This window comes from Crocodylus siamensis, chromosome 5 (assembly GCF_052110815.1).
Source record: "Crocodylus siamensis isolate JL-2025a chromosome 5, ASM5211081v1, whole genome shotgun sequence".
In the NCBI taxonomy this organism is placed as follows: Eukaryota; Metazoa; Chordata; order Crocodylia; family Crocodylidae; genus Crocodylus; species Crocodylus siamensis.
The window spans coordinates 39813582-39837057 of record NC_143399.1 but is presented as its reverse complement, the minus strand read 5'-3'; the positions used below and the strand labels follow the sequence as shown (position 1 = coordinate 39837057).

The window sequence follows — 23476 nt, the reverse complement described above, 5'->3', positions numbered from 1 at the left end:
TGAGTCCTGCTGCAGCTCCCTGCTGCATCCAGCGGGGACTGCCCAAATCATCGAAGCTCTCCAAGTCTTTTCCAAAGATTCAGAGAGCTTTGACTAGATTCGGATCTTTTTATTGGTCCCCTGATTCGATTCAGATTTGGAGATTTGGCCACCGAATCAGGCCGAATCTCCTCTGAATCAAATCAGCACCTGAAGCTTTGCACAGCCCTATTCCTTAACCAAGTACTAAATGACTGCACAACACCATCCCCACATGGTTATTTTTAGATGCTACTGCATTTGATGGCAGTAGTGTTGCCATCAAGGTTCATGCCCAGCAATGCGATGGCGCCATAGCAATGAGCTACTGTGCAGTGCTCATTGCTACTGCGCTGTTGTGTCTCAGGTAGACACGCCTAGTGATGTCAGTATGGCAGCCACTAAACTGACTAGTTCTAATTATCTTCAAGGCTTCTAGTAGCAGGCCCAAAATAAGCTGAAGGCTTAAAAATGAGGGAATCTGACTGTTTTGGGGGCCACTAATATCACAGCATTTATTGTACTTCATGTATTTAATGAGGATTGATTACATCTGTTTTTAATACATGCATGCCTACTGTATATGAAAAATACATTAGTTATTTTCCCTACCAGCTATTAGATAAGCTATACAAGGATCCTCCCCTCCCCCATTTCTTTATCAATCTTTATAGAAAAAAAATGCAGTTTCACCAAAGGCATAACTGGGAGTTTTGCCACCATGGGCAGGGATGCTGGACACAGCATTAAAACCCATTTGTAGACATGCTCACTATTTTCTAAACTGTGTGAACTGATTCACATCACACAGTTTGAATCAAATTTCAATTTGATTTAAGGATTATTAGATGATCAAGGGGGTTGTCCCCTTCTTCACAGACCAGTAGCCCATGTGTTTGGGCAGGGCTTAGTCAGGATACTGATAGTGAGGTGCTGCTGGCACATTTCACTTTGTAAAGGTGTTCCTTTGTTCCTTATAGCCTCTGTTTTGTTGCAAAAACACAATTTGCAAGCTTATCTGTATTCCTAAGGACAGTTTTTCCTAACAGCAACAGGGTACGTACATGTTAATAAATGCAGTTTAAATTGCCTAGGTCGGACTGCCTTAGTCTGCATTAACTTTAATCTTCATTCAATGAGGATTAGTTAATTTGGAATGGAGCTCATATTAATTCAGACTACAGATGTCCATGTGTATATAGTGACAGCTGTAGTCGAGATTAAACCTAGAAAAATGCAACATCTATAAACAGCCAAAAAGGGCAGGAGGATGGTGACCACCAGAGAGTCTTATGGCACATGGGCTATTGCCACAGCACATTGTCACCTACATAACTCACCTCTAAATTGATGCCCAAGGCTAATCCCCTGCTTACCCAGCTTAACTTAGGCCACTGCATTTCAGTTGTGAATTTATTCCTAAGGGATCCACAAAAATAAAGCATGATGTTTTGAAAGCAGCTTTAAATAGTTACAAAGTACTTGATTTCTTCACTTCCCCATTTCCAACTTGTACTCTAGGTACACAAGGAAAATATTTGAGAGGAAAAAAGTTTTCATTGGAACTTCCCACAGAAAACAAAAGTAAAAAACTGGTGAAAAACTTAATATCAGTGGTTTTTCAGTACAACAATAAAAGTTTTTCATTTAAAAAATACTTTTGTGGAGTACCATGGAGACTTTAGCCTCTAGAACCTGGTCAACAGAAGAGAATCAGGACATGAGGAGCAAGTGATGACTCCCAAGAGGCACCACCATGGCAATCCCAACCAATTTTTTTTAATTACTTTCTGGGGTTTGTTTCTTTCAATTTAAAACACAGTATTTCTGTGAGAAAACAAATATTTTTTGCAAAATAAAATTACAGTATTTGGCTTTTAACTCAGAAATGCTCATGCTTGGTGCCAGCTGTTGCTGGTGTGGTACACACGTTTGTGTCTGAAATATGGCCACCTCCTTAAGGTGGCCTGATGGGGACTGACACCGCTGCCCATTGAGATTTTGTGTGTCCCTCTGTACAGGTGAAGCACCTTGTAGGCCATGGGGACAGCCAACAAAACAGTAGTGACGGAGTTCATCCTGGTGGGACTCTCCAATCATCCCCAGGCACAGGTGGCCTTCTTTGCAGTTCTCTTGGTGATCTACCTGCTTACCCTGCTGGGGAATGGCTTAATCATAGTGCTCATCTGGACTGACTCACAGCTTCACACCCCCATGTACTTCTTCCTCAGCAATCTCTCCTTCCTTGACCTCTGCTACACAGCTACCTCAGTGCCCCAGGCATTGGCCAACTGCTTCAAAAAGAGACCCACAATCACCTTTGCTAACTGCTACACCCAAATGACAGTCTCATTCTACCTGGGAGTGACAGAGTGTCTCCTGCTTGCTGTCATGGCCTACGACCGCTTTGCGGCCATCTGCAACCCCCTGCGCTACCCCACCATAATGAGCAGGAAGGTCTGTATGCAGATGGCAGTGGGTGTGTGGGCCAGTGCGTTCTTCCTGACAGCGATTGTCACCTTTGCCTTCCCACTTCAGTTTTGTGGCCCCAACGTCATCAACCACTTCACCTGTGAAGCTCTGGCCATGCTGAAGCTGGCCTGCTCTGACACCCGTATCACCCGCATCATTATGTTTGGCAGTTCGGTCTTGGCACTTCTTGTACCCTTCATCTTCATTCTGGTGACATATGTGCACATTGCCATGGCTGTGCTGCGTATCTGCTCGGCCCAGAGCAGGAGCAAAGCTGTCTCCACCTGTGGATCCCACCTGGTCGTGGTCAGTATATTTTATGGCACGGCCATGTCCATGTACATTCGCCCACAGACCAAGTCTGCCTCTGACCAGGACAAGCTGGTTTCTGTCTTCTACGGGGCAGTGACACCCATGCTGAACCCCCTGATCTACAGCCTGAGGAACAAGGATGTGCATGGGGCCCTGAGGAGAGTGAGTGGTCAGAAAATGCTCATTTCAAGTCCATGACATTATCTGAATGAGCACCTCAGTAGAGTTACTGACATTAAAAGGGAAAGAGTTTTGCTTTGCTTAGGGACCTCTTCAAAGCCTGTACCTCACTGCACTGGGCAGTAGTGATTCTTCAGCAGGCAGACTCTGGCCCTGCAGGAAGCAGCAAAGCTCAGACAATTTTCCTTTGGTCTAGTGATTCTCAACCAAGGTCCTGTGGCAGCCCAAAATGTCATGAGACCCTTCCTGGGTGCCACCTCGCCCAGGCCCTGTGCCAGGAGGTAAGCAACCGCTCTTGTCCTGCCTGGCACCGGGTGCCACAGAGTACTGCAGACAAGTGACACCCACAGCTGCCTGCCACTCCACAAGAGCCCTCGGGCCATCCGCCACGGCCTTGCCAGATGCATTCCCTGCTGCATGCTCATGGACAGGCAAACAGATCATGGACTCCAGGCTGCACTTCCACCTGGCTTGTCCCCCTGCTCCTCCAGTGATCCTTGGGCTGGAAGAAGGGGCTGCAGGTACACATGGCTTGAGTAGCTGGCGTGCAAGTTGCCAGATGAGCCAACATGGCAGTGAGATTGCCCTTGCCTTCTCAGGAACACAGCCGGGGAGGCGGTAGGCTGTGGACAAAGCAGGGCACTGAGGGGTCACGTATTGCCCTGCCATTCTCACCTGGCACCTGTTTGACTCTACCTCAGTTGTTCCCAGGTGGGGCACCACTAATTTCCAAAAAATTATGGAGGTGTGCCTGGGGGCTAAAAAGATTGAGAATCGCTGCTTTGGTCACTGAGTTTCATCTCCATTTCATTGTCTTTGTAGCTCAGGTTCCTTTCCCCAGAAACAAGCTAAATCCCATGGCTCACAGGCCCAAGGACCTGCTGCTGTGCGGTTAGCCCGGGAGTGATGGGCTCAGAGTCCCAGCATGTGGGCCACGAGAGACTTCACAGACTGGCCATTGTGGACTTTGATTGATTCCCCCCAAAGAGGCCCAGGATCAGGTCTGAGCACCGCTCACATTGCACTTGTACTGATCTGGAGGCCTGGGGTACGGGACCAAATCACAGACAACAAAAACCGTCAGGCAAAATGCATCCTATTGGGAACAGCCATACACTGACTGGTCACAAGGCAAAGGTGCCATCTCCGCCACAGAAATTCTTGATCCCTTCCTTTGACGTGTACATCAGCCACCCAGGCAAGCAGACATCAAGTCTGAACTGGTTGTGGACTCCTTGGTTATTTGTAATGGTTTGTAGGGGCAGGGGCAGATCCAACCTGAGGGGACAACAGGGCTAGTTGTGTGTCTCAGCAGCCTCAGGGTCCACGTAGGCCCAAAGACATGTAACCAGAGCAATGGAGTTATTTGGGGAAGATCCTTGCCTCACTGATAGGAGGCCCAGAGTCAAGGGGAAATACGAGGGAAGCAAGAAGGGTCATATCTCCCAGAAGGTAGGAATAAACAGATGATCCCAGCCACGTCCTCCCAGATGCATGGACAGAGGTAACCACTGCTGCCATAAGAAGTAAGCCTCTGGATGACACAGGCTCATGTAGCCCCATAGACGTGTCACAGCCCAACAGCAGACTCCCACTGATTGGGACTTATGAGGGTGTCTGACCTGTGCCCCACAAGAACAGGGTGAGACGGGGCAGGACTGAAATCCACTCAGAGCATGGATTGTGCGCACATGGCTTGGAGCCAAGACAGGTGTGGCAAGGCACACGACACACTCCCTGTGGAAATCAGAGATACAATCACCTTATTTTCAGTCGACATGACACACTTACTGTGCATTGGCATAATGACACTGCGCACTAGTGTATCACAGAGAAAATCATGCTAATAGCCTACTGGGCAGTGTTCTTGAGCTAATGCACAGTAAACATCATTAAATAACCATGTGCCAGCGCTAATACAAAGTAAATCTGGGTACTGCACATTTAGTTAGTACTTTGTTAAGCAAGTACTAAAGTAAATGCACAGTATCTAAGGAGCACTAATGAACATGTAGATGCACCCAATGAGTGCAAAAACCAAGAAAGGAAGGAAGGGGCTGAGAAGCCTTCAGTCTGCATGCCACCCTCCTCCTTCAGCCTCTGTCTCTCCAGTTGCATAGTTGAGAATTTGCTTGTACTGTTTCAGGCAGCTGAATAGACGCTGAAGCAAGTACTTATTCCTGTCATTTAGGGTATAATCAATAAAAGCTTGGGATATAGACTTGTCTCTTGCCTCTTTATCTGACCTGGGTACTAGTAATACCTTACCTGCTAAGAAGGAATGGAGGATTATTGGCAGTTGTAATTGTATCTTGTTTTGGTGTACAGAAAGGATAATCATTAACTCTAGCCACATGTACTTCATTAACACTAGCACAGTTGCTGCTGCACAGTCATTTAGTACAGTCATTGTATACACAAGTGCCACACAACACTACTGTGCAGTAGTAACAAGAAATTGTGCAGCCAGCGTCTTGTGTAGTATGAGGAGAATATGAGGAGTATGAGGAGAAAGTCAGTATGAGGAGAATGTCCCTTGTTCACCTACCAACATCACTGTGTACTCTGGACATAGTGCCATGCATTTGTGGTATGTAGTGGAGAATAGGTTTTTAGATCCTAAACTCTGAGGACTGCACACACTGGCTGGAGCTACCAGGGTCACAGTGTGTTTGATGCCCACATCTCATGTGGTGGTTCCCTTAAGCCACATCTACCCTGAAAATGCAGTATGTCAAGCAACAGCACCGCATTGCTACTAAACCAGAAGAAATGCTGCTGAGTTGGCAAGGCGGTCCAGCTAGGCAAATCTGCTCTGATTCTCAGCAGTACTAACAAGTGCCTCTTTTAGCACTTTAGGAACATGGATCCACTACTTCCAATGCAGGAAGTAGCCCATTTGGAGCAGCATGGCTCTTTTTAAGGGCAGCATTGTTCTGTGGTGCTTTCAGTTCCTTGGAAATACTCCACTTGTGTTGCTCTGTATAGAAAATTGCCTAGCTGAGATGCAAATTGGTGACTGTGATGGGGTGGTTTCCAGGTACAGTTTCAGGAAATGAACAAAGTGCCAAGCTGAGGTCAATGAGCAATTCCTACGTGCAGCCATTTTGAAAGCTGAAGGGGTGCTGAGGTCAAGGGTGAGTCTCATCCTTTGAGAGCACAAATATGGCCAGTTGAAGTGGATTTACTTTTGCTGGGTGCAGCGGGGGAGACACATACGCTGAGAAATGCTGACCCTCCCAGACGTTTCCTGGGGACCAAGGAAGGTCAAGAGAGACTGTTGTACCGAAATCAGGTTCTCAAGAGTAACTTTCAATACATTTTAATAACAATTTCAATCTTAAAATGCAAATGACATAGAAATGGTAAGACAATATCAGCAAAGCATTTCAAACCATGTAATCAAATATTAATCACTGACAGCAATTTTAATATTTGGAATAGCAAAAAGATTATTCAACAATACACTAAGTTCCATAAGTGACATGTAAGTGCTGATGGGCGGAGGGGGCACAATTTTGCGCCGCTGCCAGGCATTGGGTCCAGCCAGGCTGCAGCCCTAAGCCCTGCCGTTGGTGCAGAAATCACACCACTGCTACCACCTCTGCTGCTGCCAGCCCCTGGCTCTTGTCACCAGTGCCAAGTCCTAAAGACTTAAAGCCATGAACAGGTAATCTGCCTGTTAGGGAAGAGGAGTTCTTACCAATGTATAAAAACTAAGTGTTGTGGAAGTGCTTGTCTTAGTTCTTCTGAGGGTGGGCTATTTCGCAGTTCAAAAATGAAAGAGCGAAGATTCCGAGTTAAATCTAAATTTTTATATTCAATTAGCTGGATCCATTTTAAATACTTGTCAGATAAGTTTAAGAACACACCTAATAGATAGTCCCAGATTGATAGTACTGGTAATATACCTGTTTTCATACTATGAGTAAACTATGCCAAGTACTAAACCAGATCTAATGGGTATAAAACCGCTGAATGAACTCTTCACAACTTTTAGCCAACTTCTGACCCATCTTTCTCTTTCCTAAACTCTTCTGCCCCTGACACTTTTTCACTTGTTCATTTCCTCTGCCACCTTTTCTCTCACATAAACTGTGATCAAATAAATGGTCCACTATACGGCCTACTACAGTCTACAGAAACTTCATGTCTCTCACCTTTGCTTAGAAGAAGCTTGGATAAATCCTTACATGAACAGGCTGAGTCCCAGCCCTGTCAGGAACCTTTATAATTGCACCCCCACCCACCCAGGCTCTCAACTCTGTAAGGAGTCAATCAGGGACACGGGGAAGGGATGAGGCAGGAAGCAAAGTCCTTTATGATCAGATGTTGGAGGAACCTAGCAGCTGCTGATAAAATCCCAGGACTTGAGTCAGCAACTCAGCTTACCTCCCTGGGGACAGTCAGAAACTGCTCTCTTCAATGGTACTCAGATGCGTACCCTCCACCCCCTGGGCCTGGGCTGAGCCTCCTACTGTATGAGGTAGTGAGCTGCAAAAAGGTAGGATAGAGCTTGAAACTAGGAGGAATAACTGGCAGTCTCTTGGTTTGCATAGAGAAGAGATTCTATTTAATGAAGTGAACAGGCATGCTTAGTACTTCAGTTTCATTAAGGACCTCCAACTCCATCAGTGTGCCTCCTCTTGCATGGAAATCTCCAAGGCATGAGGCTACTTTGGTAGGTATAAAGAGGGCATATGGAGGCTGATGTCAAACATTTCATTTATCTTCATTCCTTCTGCTGCTTTAGCGGTACTGAGAGAATAACATTTTGCTCTGGGACCAGCAACACCTGTCCATTGTCAGTGAGTATATGGCTAATTATGGCAGTCATTTAGGATGTATAGGAAGAACTATGCTTTCACACACACCTTTCTCCCTAAAGTAATTGACCTCCATGCATTCCTGTCTCTCTAACTTTAGGATTCTTTAAACACACTGGACTTACCTGTATGGTTTTAATACTAGATTCAGTTACTCAATATTTTTTGGATCTATGGCTGAAAGTATTTTGGACCAGATACAGATGTCAGTTGTGCCAGCACAAACCTAGAGTCATTGCAAGCGAGTGAAGAGCAAGCTGAGATCTCACAGAGTGGAAAATGAAACTATGAAACTATGAAACTATGAAAATAAAGCTGTCACTCCATTTACAATACCACATCACTGCAGCTTACCTCCCTGGGGACAGTCAGAAACAGCCCTCTTCAATGGTACTCAGATGCATACCGTCCACCCACAGGGTCCTGGCTCAGCCTGCTGCTGTATGAGGTAGTGAGATTCAAAAATGTAGTGTAGAGCTGGTAGTTAGGAGGAATAATTGGCCGTCTCTTGGTTTGCAGAGAAGAGATTCTATTTAATGAAGCAAACAGGCATGCTTGGTACCTCAAGTTTCGTTAAGGACCTCTGACTCTATCAGTGTGCCTTCTCCTGCATGGAAATCTCCAAACTGAGGTGCTCTGGGTAGGAATGCAAGGGGGTCGTGGGGAAAGGGACTTGATAGTGGGCGTCTACTACAGACCATCTCATCAGGGGGACGAGCTGGACCTGGAATTCTCAGGTTGGCTCACAGAGGCTGTAAAGTCAAGGTATGTGGTTGTCATTGGTGACCTAAACTATCCAGACATCTGCTGGGAGGAGCAGTCGGCCAAATCCAACCGCTCACATAGGTTCCTAGCCAGGATACAGGACCTCTACCTAACCCAGGAGGTGCATAGATCCACCAGGGGAAATGCCTTGCTGGACTTGGTCCTTGCCACAGGTGACGACCTGGTGAGGGGTCTGCAGGTACTTGACCACCTGGGCGCAATGATCACCTGCTGGAATTTACTATCCAGTGCAGGGTGGTAAAAGCAAGTAGTAAGGCAAAAGTCTTTGACTTCAGGAGGGCCGACTTCAGTGAGCTAAGAAGATTAGTACAAGAGGCATTGGGGTCTCAGAGTTTCAATGAGATGGGAGTCCAAGATGGGTGGTTGTTCCTCAAGGAGATGATCCTCCGAGCTCAAATGGAATCAGTGTTAATGCGCACCCAGGGGGGCAGGAGTGCTTAAAAGCCCCCGTGGCTTTGCAAAGGCATCTAGGAATGCCTTTAGGCAAAAAAGGAGGTGTACAAACAGTGGAAGCAAGGAGCTGTCACCAAGGAGGATTAATCCTCTGTTGCTCATGACTGTAGGGAGGCAAAGGCAGAGATGGAGCTAGGGCTAGCGACCAAAATTAGGGATAACAAAAAGTCCTTTTTCAAATACATAGGGAGTGAGAAGAAGGCATTGGGTAACGTGGGGCCCCTACAGGTCAGGCTTGGCAATCTGGTGATTGCAGCAAATGAAAAAGCTGACCTATTTAATGAATTCTTTGCCTCCATATTCCTGAACAGGGACCAGGACATTTCCCCTGCTAGGATTATGGACAGACCCAGGGGAGGCACCGCCATGCCTAGGATCAGGGATGACCTAGTCAGGGAACTTTTGGAGGGGCTGGACATGTTTAAATCACTAGTTCCAGATGCTCTCCACCCGAGGGTGCCGAGGGAATTGGCAGGGGTCATAGTGGGGCCCCTGGCACGGCTCTCTGAGCACTCATGGGGCACTGGTCAGGTACCAGAGGATTGGAAAAGGGCCAGTGTGGTCCCCATTTACAAGAAGGGGAGAAAGGAGGACCTAGGTAACTATAGGCCAGTTAGTCTCACCTCGGTCCTTGGGAAGACCTTTGCAAAAATTATCAAGGAGCACATGCAAGGGCCCAGCAGGGGAGGTAATGCTCAGGGCCAAGCAACATGGGTTCATTGAGGGCAAATCCTGCCTAACTAACTTTGTTTCCTTTCATGATCAGATCACAAAGACCCTGGACGAGGGTGTCAGGGTGGATGTCCTCTTCCTGGACTTTATGAAGGCCTTTGACACTGTTTCCCACCACATTCTCTTAAAAAAACTAGGTGACTGCAGCATCGATGCATACACAGTCAGATGGATGGCAAATTAGCTAGTTTGGACACAGAAAGTGGTGGTGGACAGGTCATTTTCAACCTGGAGGGATGTGGGAGTGGGGTCCCCCAGGGCTCAGTCCTGGGGCTTGTACTGTTCAATACCTTTATCAGTGATCTGGATGTGGGTGTAGAAAGCACACTATCCAAATTCGCTGATGACACCAAGATGTGGGGTGAGGTGGGCATGCTGGAGGGGAGGGACAGAATCCAGCTAGATCTAGACAGGCCACAGAGGTGAGTGGATGAGAATAGGATGGAATTCAACACAGACAAGTGCAGGGTGCTGCATCTAGGGAGAAGGAACCAGCAACACACCTATAGGCTGGGGAACACCCTTCTTGTCAACACAGTGGCAGAAAGGGACCTTGGAATCATTGTTGACTCCAGGATGAACATGAGCCGCCAGTGCGAGGAAGCGATCAGTAAGGCTAACCACACCTTGTTGCACATCTACAGATGCATCACAAGCAGGTCTAGGGAGCTGATCCTCCCCCTCTATGCGGCACTGGTCAGGCTGCAGTTGGAGTACTGCGTCCAGTTCTGGGTGCCACACTTCAAGAGGGATGTGGCTAGCATTGAGAGGGACCAGAGGAGGGCCACTCGCATGGTCAAGGGGCAGTGGGTCAGGCCCTAAGGAGAGAGGCTGAAGGGCCTGAATCTATTCAACCTCCACAAGAGAGGGCTGAGAGGGGATCTGGTGGCCATTTACAAACTCACCAGGGGTGACCAGCAGGAATTGGGGGAGGCTCTGTTCCCCCAGGCACCACCCGGGGTTACTAGGAATAATGGCCACAAAGTGTTAGAGAGAAGGTTCAGGCTGGACATCAAGAGACATTACTTGGTAATTAGGGCTGCCAGGCTCTGGAATGGACTCCCAAGGGAGGTGGTACTCTCTCCTACCTTGGGGGTCTTCAAGAGGAGACTGGACAGATATCTGGCTGGGGTGTTATGACCCTGACGCTCATTTCTGCCTGGGACAGGGGGTTCAAGCTGATGATCTGTTTAGTAGGGCTGTGCAGAGCAGGTAATATTCGATTCGACAGCCATGTCGAATATTAAACTGGGTCCCGGTTCAATTTGCCATCTGCTTTGAGTCAAAGCAGGTCCACTTGGACTCAAGGTCGAAGCTCAGTCGAATATTTGAGCTGCTTCAACTTCCCCATAGACTATAATGGAAAAGGTGGAAGCAGGCTATGACTTTGGCATTTCTTGTCTGATCTTGATGAAACTTGCAGGAATGACAGCTCCTGAGGATCCCACAAAGTGTGCCAAGTTTCAACAAGATAGGTTCAGGGGGTTCAGAGAAACAGCACCCCAAATTCTTGAGAGAAAACCTCCTGTGACTTCTGTGTGGAAAGCCACAGGGAGCTCAAAACTGCAGGCTTGCTAGCCCCTGAGGAGCCCACAAAGCCTGCCAACTTTCACAGTGATAGGTGCAGGGGTTTGGGGGAAACTGCACCTTAGGCTGCTGACAGACAAAACTTGTGATACCGATGGCGTGAGGAGGCGGCGTTCGCTCCATCTGCACCTGGCACTTGGGCAGCCCCGGTAGCGGGAGGTTCACCTTGAGGAACAACAGCTGCTCCCCCAAACCAGGACCCAAGCAGGTGCGGTGGGTGTCACAACACCCGCAGCCGTGCTGAACACCCTCTCGCTTGGCACACCGGTCGGTGGACAGGACAGGTATTCCCGGGCAACTGTGGCCACATTGGGTTATGAGTTGCCCAGTAGGCCAAGGGGTCGCAGTCCAGGGGCTCCACAGGCTCGGCAAGATAGGCAGACACCACTGTATGAGGGCTGTCTGCCTGATCCTGGGGTCTGGTGGGTCTGGACCCCCTAATGTTTGCCATGGCCTTAGCCCATGTTGGCAGCGCCTGTGGTGGAGGGGAAGACTGGTTCATGGATGGCGGGCTGGGTTCAGGCAGTGGATCCCCCATCCCACTTCCCCCCACCTCCGCCATTCCACCTCCATCACTTTCTTAATAAGTACCACCCTCCAGTGACTCAGTGTCTCGCTGCCACATATGGTGCCCTTCACCCTTGGGTCACAGATGGCGGCCAGCATATGCACTGTGTTGGACCCCAAGGGTTCAAGCCTTTTCCTAAGGCCTCCTTCACCCGCCTCACCAGTGCCTGCACATCTGGTGAAAGCGGCCTGCCCCAGCCAGGAGCCTTGGCCCCCAGGAAGCTCTCCATTTGGCTGAAGAGCTCCTTCATTATGGGGACCACCTGGCTGAGGAAGGCATCAGCAGCACTGAGCATCTCAGTGGCCTCAAAGAAGGGCTTGAGGACCAGCAAGATCTGGGAAATGGCATCCCACTCAGCTTTGGTCAGGGGACCGCTGATCCCAATCTCCCCAAGCCAGGCCAGCTCATGGATGTCCTTGTGTTGCTCCACCAGCCTCTTGCACATCAGGTATGTGGAGATCCACCAAGTCTCCACATCCTGGATGATTCTGTGCTCTGGGACATTTAGCTCTGCTTGTTTGTCCTGCAGCATCCTGCCCCCCTTGATGCTCTGGTGAAAGTAGCCTGCCACCTTCCTGCATCTGGAAATAAGCCTGCTGGTGTTGCTGGCACCATCACCGGCATCCCTGTCCCCCTCCAAGGCATCCCTCACAACCATAGAATCACAGAAGTCGGGTTGGAAGGGACCTTGTAGATCTTCAAGTTCAACCCCCCCGCCTGGGCAGGAGAAAAAACTGGACTCAAATGATTCCAGCTAGGTAGGCCTCAAACCTCCTCTTAAAGACCCCCAGGCTAGGAGCCAGCACCACTTCCCTTAGAAGCTGGTTCCTGATCCTAGCTACCCTGACCTTGAAGTAGTTCTTACGGATGTCTAATCTAAACCTACTCTCCAACAACTTGTGGCCGTTATTCCTTGTTATGCCAGAGGCACTAACCCTTCTGGTTCCCCCCTAGGGAGTTTATAGACTGTCACCAGGTCCCAATAAAACCAGCTATCTGAACAGAGACTTGAACCCTGGACCCTCAGATTAAAAGTCTGATGCTCTACCAACTGAGCTATCCAGGCTTTCTGGATACAAGTTGTGTGCCACACAGTGAATACCAGCAAAGTTGGTATCATGGACTGCCTTGATTATATTGGCCCCATTGTCAGTGACGATGAAGCCCTGGTTCATGGCCCCCCTTATCTCTGCTGCTTTGTGGGACTCATCCATTATGTTGGCGTGAAGGAGAGCCCACCAACAGCCTGACTGCCCACACCAGTGCCCTGTGAGGGAGAGGTATGCATGATCTCCACCCCGGCTGCTCCAGATGTCCGAGATAAAGAGTACGGTCACCTGCAGACCTGCTTTGTGCAGCTCCTCCCTCAAGTTCTCCCTGCATGCTTCATATAGGGGGGGCACCACCATCCTGCTGAAGGTGGTGCATGCGGGCACCTGGTAGGTTGGAGCCAGCAGTGCCAGGAGCCACTTGAACCCTGGCCGCTCAACAAACATGAAGGGCTGGCCATCCAGAGCAAACATCTCCCCAATGGTCTGGGTGACCGTGCTCACATTTGCAACTGGTCCCTTTTGCCCCCCATGTTCCAGGGTACCCTGCCTCTGCTGTGGGGGGATGGGGGCTGTGCACCGAGCAGGGGCCATTCCTGTGGCAAAGGGGACCTACACAGATGATTCAGCATCCCCGAGGTGGTCATGCGCTTTGTTCCCTTGCCCTGGCTGATTTTGGCTCAGCAGTGCACGCAGATAGCAAACACGGGATCATCTGCCAGCTCATAATGATCCCAGACCATGCTAGGACTAGGCTTTTCCCTCTGGCGTGCGAGTGCAGCTGTGGATGCTGCTGAACTCTCCCCCTCTTCAGCAGTCAGAGGCACAGCAAGAGAAAGAGCAGACTCAGCTGAGCTGCTTGCCTTCACCTGTACAGAGGCATCTTCTGAAGTGCCTTCTGGGAAAGACCTCATGGCTTGAAAGGAAAAAACCTGACGGGTGTCGAGCACAAACTCGACTGATTCCCCCTCCTTCCCCAGAAGGTCCCTTGCCAGGGCACTGAGATCCAGATCCAGCGCCAGCTCTTCTTCTGGCACTGGGAGGCTCAGCATAGGCAGTGACACGGGGTGGAGGGTGCTGCTGTGCTGGTTGCAGTTATGGTGGGAGAGGTTGTGGCTGCTGTGTCTGGACATGAGAGAGTCTCAGGCACAGGCAGTGGCTCTGGTGGCACTGCTGCTCCCCTCTCTTTACTGCTTGTAGCAGCCTCATCCCTTGTAGTGGGAGGAAAGAGGCTGAGTCTGAGTTTGGTGGGGGGAGAAACTGCAGCTCTCCCGCTTGCAACCCCCCTTGCTCCCCTTCATGCAGGCTGGCCAGTGTGGCCACCTGCCTTTCCACCCCACTTCATAATGTGTTTCTTCATATGTAAACGGGAACCTCTAAGGGTGCTGTGTGCCATGGGTTAGATTTCTGGATGTTATGTAAATGTGTTTGCGTGTGTAGATAACATATTAAGAAGCGCTGGTGTGGTGGAAAGAATGAATGATGTATAAAAATATATATATAAACTAAATTCCTATATATAGAAGAGATCCTAGGCTACTACTAACCCTATCCAATATAAGCGTAAACTAATATGAAAAGTAGTTATAAAATAAAAGCACCAAGTTCTCAGAAATCCCTGTTGCTAGTGTTGCAAACAGGGAATCTGTTGAAGATCGGGGCTTCCAGTCGTCACGGTCTGACGCAGAGCTGCTGGCGAGCACCAGCAGCTCAGAAACTGACCCCAAGGCAGAAAGCAGGGGAGCTGAAAAACTGCTGCCTTTTATGCATTTTCTCTGGCCCTCCCCCAGAGCACTGGGATTGGAAAGGACCTCAGCAAATGCTGACAGGTCACTGGCCAGCCACACATGTCAGTCATGAAAGCACTCTTTCCCCCTCTCCCCCTCCCTCCTCTTACTTTCCTTTTTTTCCCCCCACAGGGAATCCAGTATAGACAAGTCGAATATTCGACCCTTGTCGAATATTCAACCCGCACTGTTAATATTCAACTCGCGCTGTTAATATTCGACTTCCGGTGTTCGATTCGGCAGATATTTGACCAGCTGCTATTACACTCGACTTTCACTTTTCGAGATCAAATATGTCGAATATTTCTTGAATCAAATATTAGGCTTTGCACAGCCCTACTGTTTAGGTCCCTTCCAACCCTAAGCACTGTGAAACTATGAAAGGCATGAGGCCTCAGTAGGTATAAAGAGGGCATATGGAGGCTGATGTCAAACATTTCATTAATCTTCATTCCTTCTGCTGCCTTAGTGATACAGTAAGTATATCATTTTGCCCTGGAACCAGCAACTCCTGTCTCTTGTTAGTGAATAAATGGCCAATAATGACAGTCATTTAGGATGTACAGAGAGAAATATCCTTCCACACACACCTTTCTCTCTAAAGTAATTGACCTCCAAGCACTCCTGTCTTTTTAAATTTAGGATTCTTTATACACACTGGACTTACCTGTATGGTTTTAATATTGGATTGAATTACTCATTAGTTTTTGGAGCTATGGCTGAAGGTATTTTGGACCAGATTCAGATGTCAATTTTCCCAGCACAAACCTAGAGTCATTGCAAGCGAGTGAAGAGCAAGCTGAGATCTCACAGGGTGGAAATAAAGCCGGCGTCACTACATTAACAATACCACATCACTGCAATGGCACCAGATCCTAGCCTCACAAATTCTAGAGCATATCTGGAGAAAGGCACTAAATTGGAATGATTAGCTGCAGCCTTAATCTATTTAAGTAAAATCCAAATCTGGCCCCTTATCCACACTTTATCATGGGCTTGGTGTAATAAGGAACACACTGAGGTTTAGCTCTACCATTTAATATCTCCTGAAGAAAACTCTGTTCTCTGCAATCATTATGGAGAAAGTTTCTTTAGTAGAAACCTGTTTGCTTCTCCTAGTCATGATGAAGAGTCTGCTTTACCTGCAGCTGTTTTTGCTTCAGGGGAGATGGTAACAGGTGAGTCATTTTATTCTTCACTTGACACCTGGCCTATAATCTCCCAGTTCCATCTAGTTTGTTATGGGAAGCACCTACCTTTCCCTGCAGCCTGTATGGACAGTTGCTGCTGGGGAGAATGGATTTCCTGACATCTTTACTTGAGCTGCGATTCATTGGGTGTTAGAAGGCAAACGCTTACATTAAGTAGGCAAAGAGCCCTCTTTATACCTTGCCATTTTCCTATAATATCTTAGTAGATCTGCCTGAATTTCTAAGATTTATGTGATGAATCTGACCTTTTGGCATTCCCCACATCATTTGACAAATATGAGTGTTCAGTTTTTACATCAGCTTGAAAGATGCTTACGTAAGTCTCTCAGTTTACAGTACCACCCTTCATATGGTGTAAATGAATAATTTCCTTCACTACAATACAAATCCAGTCCCAGCTTGTTGCTTATTGCTTATATCAGCATTTCTCAACCAGGGAGCTGCAGAAGCCTGGGGTGCTGTAAGATCTTTTAAGTGTGCCAAGGAGTGCTATACCATATTAACACTATTAAATGTGCACATACCTACTCCTGATTCTCAAGATAAACCCTGTGTTTTTAAATTAGTGTCAAGAACAATCTTAGGGGCTTACATGGTCTTTCTGAGTTCTTTGCAATAGAAGAATTGTTGTACTATTTTTCCGTAGTCAAAGAAATAAGAGGATGCGAAGAGCTGGCCATTTCTGAGGGGTTCTAATGTGGGGTGCCTTGAGTCTAGAAAGACTGAGAACCAGTGGCTTACACTGTAGTAAACATTAGTAAGGTAAAGTTTTCATTGGAATTTCCCATAGAAAATAAATCTTTATGGTGAAAAGCTTAAAACCATGGAGGACTGAGCCTCATTCTGGAGCCTAGAAAGCAGAGGAGAATGAGAGCATGAGGAATAAATGGCAACTTTCTCAAGGCACCACCATGTTCATACTTCATGTCAAGCGTTGGTGGCTTGGCTCTCGTAACTCCAATTTTACGTGAAGAAGTGAGTGCCCATTGACTGAGTCTGGCACCCTCTTTAAGGTATGGGGAGAGAGCTGTTCCCATACCACTTATTGCAGGGTAGGTGCTAAAGAATGGTGGTGGCCCACATTACTTGTTCTGGGTAGAGGGACCAGTTGCTGGAAAGGGAACCAGAGCTGCCAAGCTGGGGATATCCTACCAGAGCCAGTTTCAGAGGAGCTGAGCTTCCCCTGGGCTGCTTTCATGTCTCTCTTGTCAACTGACATTTCTTCCAGTTAAGAGTTTGTATACCCTTCTCTGGAGGTGAAGACCCAAGCAGACCATGGGGACAGCCAATGAGACAATAGTGACAGTTTTCATTCTGGTGGGATTTTCCCATTATCCCTGGGCACAGTTTCCCTTCTTTACAGTTTTCTTGGTGATCTACTTGCTCACCCTGCTGGGGAATGACTAAATTAGTGCTTATCTGGGCTGATTCACAGCTCCATACCCCCATGTATTTCTTCTTCAGCAACCTCTCTTTCCTAGACTTCTGCTGCACATCCACTTCTGCTCCCCAGGGGTTGTCCACCTGCTTCAAAAAGAGACCCACTATCACCTTCACTAGCTGCTACACCCAAATGACAGTCTCACTCTACCTGGGAGTGACAGAGTGTCTCCTGCTGGCTGTCATGGCCTACGACCGCTTTGGGGCCATCTACCCCATCATAATGAGCGGGAAGGTCTGTATGCAGATGGCAGTGGGTGTGTAGGTCAGTGCTTTCTTCCTGTCAGTGGTCCCCACCTTTGCCTTCCCCACCTCAGTTTTGTGGCCCCAACATCATCAACCACTTCACCTGTGAGGCTGTGGTCTTACTGAAGCTGGTCTGCTCTGATATCCGTATCACCCGCATCATTATGTTTGGCAGTTCGGTCTTGACACTTCTCGTGCCCTTCATCTTCATCCTGGTGACATATGTGCACATTGCCATGACTGTGCTGTGTATCCGCTCAGCCCAGGGCAGGAGCAAAGCTGTATCCACCTGTGGATCCCACCTGGTCGTGGTCAGTATATTTTATGGCACGGCCATGTCCATTCGCCCACAGACCAAGTCTGCCTCTGACCAGGACAAGCTGGTTTCTGTCTTCTGCGGGACAGTGACACCAATGCTGAACCCCCTGATCTACAGCCTGAAGAATAAGGATGTGCAGGGGGCCCTGAAAAGAGTAGGGAAAAGGCTCACTTAAAGCTTATGTAGGTGTCTGAAAGACTACCAGACAAATGTTACTGAATGAAAAGGGCAAGAATTTTGCTTTGTTCAGGGACCTTTTCAAAAGCTGTGCCTCACAATGCTGCAAAGTAGTGATGGTTCAGCAAACAGCAGAGCTGGGACAGTGACATGGGTTTTATTCAATTCATTTGGGTTTGGTTTCCATTCATTTTCTTTGCAGCTCAAACTTTGTCCCACAGAAACAAGCTGAAGTCCATTTTGCATAGGCCCTGTATACCTGCTGCTGTAGATATAGTCCAGAAAGTGATGGACTCAGTAATAACATGTGATTCACAAGACTTCACAAACTGGCTATTTGGGGTTGTTGCTCCCTTAGATAAACCCAACATAAAATCTGGGCACTGCTTACATTGCACTCCCACTGATTTGGAGAGTTTCTCGGGAACAGCAGTGGTTTCAGATGCTGGTAGCTCCCTGTGTGGGAGTAAGAGCCCATCATGAGATAAAGTGCATGCACTAGACAACACACAACTCCAGGCAGGTAGTATCCTGTTGACTAGCAGCCAAACAGAGACTGGTCATAAAGTGAGAAATGCCATGGGAGTGTATTATCTCATGATTTTTCACTACAGATATTCTTGAGCCCTTCCTTGAGGTACCCCGAGTCAACAACCTGGGCAAGCCAAACAAAGTCTGAACCAGTTGTGGACACCTTTGGGGAGGGGGGTTTAGGGGGGGGGCCTCTAGAGGCATAGCCCGGGGCTGGCTGAGGGGCAACACAAGGATGGGTAACTATCACAACAGAGTTACTTAGGAAGTTACTTAGGCGGGCTGCGTTTTAAAGAAACCTTACTGCAGGCACAGGAGCAAACCATACCGATGTGCAGGAAGAATAGCAAATGTGCCAAGTGACCAGCTTGGCTTAGCAGAGAACTCTTCGGTGAACTTAAATACAAAAAGGGAAGCTTACAAGAAGCAGAAGCTTGGACAAACAACTAGGGAGGAGTATAAAAATGTTGCTCAGGCATGCAGGGATGAAGGCCAAACCGCAATCGGAGTTGCAGATGGCAAGGGACATGAAGGGTAACAAGAAGGGTTTCTACAAGTATGTTAACAACAAGTGTGAGTCCCTAACTGAATGGGGGAGGCAACCTAGTACAGATGATGAGGAAAAGGCTGAAATGCCCAATGCCTTTTACCTTGGTCCTCACAGGCATGGTCCGCTACCAGACTACCACACTGGGCAGCAAAGTTTGGGAGGAGGTGAGCAGTAGGCCTATGCAAAGCGGCTAGCATTCACTTTGGATTAGGATTCAGCTGATTCGGAGGACAGTGATTCAATTCAGTGACTCTGTCCTGAATCATCCCCAGGCCGAATCAGATGAATCTCCACATCACACAGGCCCCATCCCTGCCCGGTCTCCCAGCCCCACCTGACCCCAGCTCCCGGCTCTTTGAAAAAAAAAAAAAAGCCCCCCTTTACCGTCTGCTGCCAGGCGGTAAGGCGATCTCCACTGCCCCCCCACTATCCCATACCACACTCGAGCCCCTAACCCCCACCCACTCTCCCAGGCCCGCATGGCTGCTCTGTCTGCCCCAGCTCCCGGCCCTCTAAAAAACAAAAAAATCCTGACTCACTGGTAGCTGCCCAGTGGGGGTGGGAAATCCCTGCTGCCCCCGCACTGCATGGGAGGCTCTGTCATGAGCCCTCAGAAGGCCCAAGGCTGCTGCAGCAGCTGGTGAGTTGGGTGGGGTTGTGTGGTTTTTTTTAAAGGGCCAGGAGGTGGGGCTGGTGGGGCAGCCATGAGGGCACTGGGACAGCAGGTGGGGGTTGGGGGGAGCTCAGGGGGACTGAAGGAGCAGGCAGGGGTCCCTCCATGGTCCCCTTCTCCAGCCTCCCCTCTCCCACCCGCTACTCAGCAGCACAGAGTCCGGGTCCAGCTCCCTGCTGCAGTGGGTAGGGACTGCCTGAATCACCAAAGCTCTCCAAATCTTTTCCGAATCAATTCAGAGAGCTTTGAACCAATTCAGACCTTTTCATTGGTCCCCTGATTTTATTCGGATTTGGAGATTTAGCTGCTGAATCAAGCCAAATCTCCTCCAAATTGAATCAGCACCCAAAGCTTCACACAGCCCTAGTGAGCAGCCACCAGTGGTAAAAGAACAGGTTAGGGACTATTTAGAAAAGCTGGACATATACAAGTCTATGGGGCCGGATGCAATGCATTCGAGGGTGCTGAGGGAGTTGGCTGATGTGATTGCAGAGCCACTGGCCATTATTTTTTAAAACTTGTAGCAATTGGGGGAGGTCCCAGACAACTGGAAAAAGATAAATATAGTACCCACCTTTAAGAAAGAGAAGGAGGATCCAGGGAACTACTGTTAGAAATGCACAATAAATGGAGTATTGTTATAATATTGTTAAAAATGGAGTGTTGTTAGAACTGCACAGTTTGCATCTTGTACTTGGTAAGAAAAAAAACACTGCCAAGGACTTTTCTTTCTTAGCCAGCTTTGCTAGTTTTTCTTATGCTAAATCACTCCCTCAGCAGCCTCCCCCTGGTTTTCACATGCAGATTACAGAAGCTGGAATTCAACTGACTGTGTCCTTGAAAGGGGGGGGGATTTCAACTCTTGGTGACCTAAAGAACTTTCTGAGCATGTGCAATTAGCTGATGCATATTCACCTATCCGCCCTGCATACTTAAGTAATTAATTATAATATACATGCGATGGATGAAGTGACGTGGTCACATACATGTTTGTATGAACCGGAAATAAGCTGTAAGAGTTCCTGTTTCTGCACACGTGCCCAAGAGAGAAGGGATAAAACCCAGCTGAAAAAGTTCCTCAGGGGTGCGGATTAATCTGAGTCCTTTGGCTCTGCTCCGACCCTATTTGCAAATACACCTTTTGTGCTGCTAATAAGTGTGTGTCTGAGATTCTTTTCGCGTGCCTCCCGAGAAACGAACCGCAATATTTTGCAACAATTTCTGGTGAGACAGCCAGGAGTTCTCGAGGACTACCCCGAAATTCAGCGACAAAATCGCCTCCGGCACCACGGGGAGTGCGCACCGAGCTGACTTTTTGGGCTCGCCCAGAGGTTTGAGATGTGAGTTGGGATATTCGGGAAGTTAAAGGCTCCTGTGTAAATTTTTATTTTCTGAGGACGCCAGACACACACTCCGGCATTCTGATCGAGATCTCTGAGGTATCTGAGTGAGTATACGAATTTCCTTGCCCAATTTGGTCTGGGTCCAAGAACAAAAGACGTGTACGATTACTGGGAGAAATTCTGGCCGGTTTCTCGTTATAAATCATCTGTTGTTACGGATCTTTTGGTATTTGGTGTGCATTGGGCGCACTCTTCTGGGCAATGGGTGTGGGTTGCTCCCGTGTAGAAAACTCTAATACGCCCTTAGGATGTATATTATGGAATTTCAGTAAATTTGCAAAGCAGGCAGATTGTGGAGTGAAGATGAAAAAGAGTGATTTAATTAAGTTTTGTCAACTCGAGTGGCCAACATTTGGGGTCCACTGGACCGCGAAAAGATCCTTTGTAATAAAAAAAGTGATAGCTATCCATGAAATAGTTATGCAGAATGAATATTGGAATCAATTTCCTTACATTGATTGTTGGTTGTGAGTGGTTCAAAATCAGCCACCTTGGATTAAGAAATGCTTAGTGAAGTCTCATGTGATGGTTATTAAAGGAAAGACTCGAGGAGGACTGCCTGTACTCCCTGAGTCTAATGAGGGGAGGAATTCTGAATTGACTGAGTATCGGACCCGCTCTCCGGTCGCCCTGTCAGGTAGCGAGGATGAATCAGACAGCTCCTCGGGATCCAGTCCCTCCGCACCACCGCTCCCTCCCTCAGGGAGACTACCACCGGCATATCAAAACATACCTAATGATTCAGAGCGTGAGCCTCAGCCAAGTGCCCCATCTGAATCAGGGAATAAGGGCTATTATTTGTGCAAGACTGTAGAATCACAGCCGGTGCTGAACTGCCCGATGCGAGAGGTTATCGGAGATGGGGGCAATGCAACTTTTGTCTACACCCCACTTAGTACTTCAGATTTATTTAACTAGAAGAATCAGAGCCCCTCTTTTTGTGAAGACCCTGAAAAGATGAGGGACCTGTTTCGATCTATTGGGCAAACCCATCGACCCACTTGGGCTGATGTCCAGATGATGCTCCAAACCCTCCTGACCCTGGAGGAAAGGAGATTAGTGTTGGGGATGGCAGAGCGCATTGCAGCAGCCAAGGTAGAAGCAGAGAGAGCTGCTGGTCGTACCTTGCGTGCTACCTGCCCTGTTGAGGAACCGAGATGAGATAATCATACTGCAGAAGGAAGAGAGCTGAGTGCACAGTATCTGAGGATTATAGTGGAAGCAATGGGGAAGGCAGTGCCTCGGGTTACTAATCTGTCTAAATTGTATGAAGTGAGACAGGGAAGAGAAGAGGATCCCTCAGCTTTCCTCGGGAAGCTGTATGAGGCGTTCCGCAGGTTTTCGGACCTAGATCCAGAAGCCCCAGATAATCAACGCATGATAAATCTTATGTTTATTGGTCAATCCGCTGCTGATATCCGTAAGAAGTTACAGAAAACTAAAGGAGGTGCTGAGAAACCGATTTCAGAGCTAGTAGAAATTACATATAAGGTATATGGGAATCGTGAGCAAGTGCAGAAGCGCAAAAAAGATAAAAAGGTTCAGCAACAGATGGCAGCACTGGCAGCTGCTATAACTAGAGGTAACCCTAGAAAACCTGGGATGCAGAAGAAGAAAAGAGAAAGAGTAGGAGCAGACGTTTGTGCTTATTATAAAGAGAAAGGACACTGGAAGAGGGAATGCCCAAAGTTAAAGGAGAAGAGAGAGGGTGAACCAAGAGGTCACCTCATGCAGGCAGAGGAAAAGGATGAGGACACAGAATGAAGGGGACGGGGATCTAAGACCACTACCCTTCGGGTTGGAGCCTGAGAAGATCCCATAGTAACCATTAGGGTTAGTGGCAAAAACTTTGAAGCCTTAGTGGATACTGGGGCTACATTTTCAATGATTCCAGAAAACCCCCCCTGTGCAGGAACTAGTGAACAGCATGTACTTGTGGAAGGGATTGAGGGAACACAATCCCGACTCCCTGTTTGTAAACCACTCTTCACCAAAGTGGAGGACCATTTGCTTGAGCACTCCTTTGTATATTCTCCAAGTTGCCCGGTTGCACTACTTGGGCGGGACCTACTCACAAAATTGCAAGCTGAGATATTTTTCAGAGACGATCAGATGGTGGTCCAGCTACCTGTCAAGCAGAGCTCGAACTATCAGAT

The 23476-nt window shown here is 48.1% G+C and overlaps 1 protein-coding gene, 1 non-coding gene and 1 pseudogene across 2 annotated transcripts; 2 read left to right on the top strand and 1 right to left on the bottom strand.

Annotated features, from left to right (window-relative positions):
- Positions 1-2058: 2058 nt before the first annotated feature.
- LOC149863923 (olfactory receptor 13H1-like) lies at positions 2059-3000 on the top strand. The gene has a single exon (XM_090048571.1). The coding sequence runs from the start codon at positions 2059-2061 to the stop codon at positions 2998-3000; it is 942 nt and encodes a 313-aa protein (XP_089904697.1).
- A 9927-nt stretch (positions 3001-12927) lies between these two features.
- TRNAK-UUU (transfer RNA lysine (anticodon UUU)) lies at positions 12928-13000 on the bottom strand. The gene has a single exon. It is a non-coding gene; the product is annotated as a tRNA-Lys (tRNA).
- A 4256-nt stretch (positions 13001-17256) lies between these two features.
- Positions 17257-18161, top strand: LOC149863921 (olfactory receptor 13H1-like; annotated as a pseudogene).
- Positions 18162-23476: the final 5315 nt, after the last annotated feature.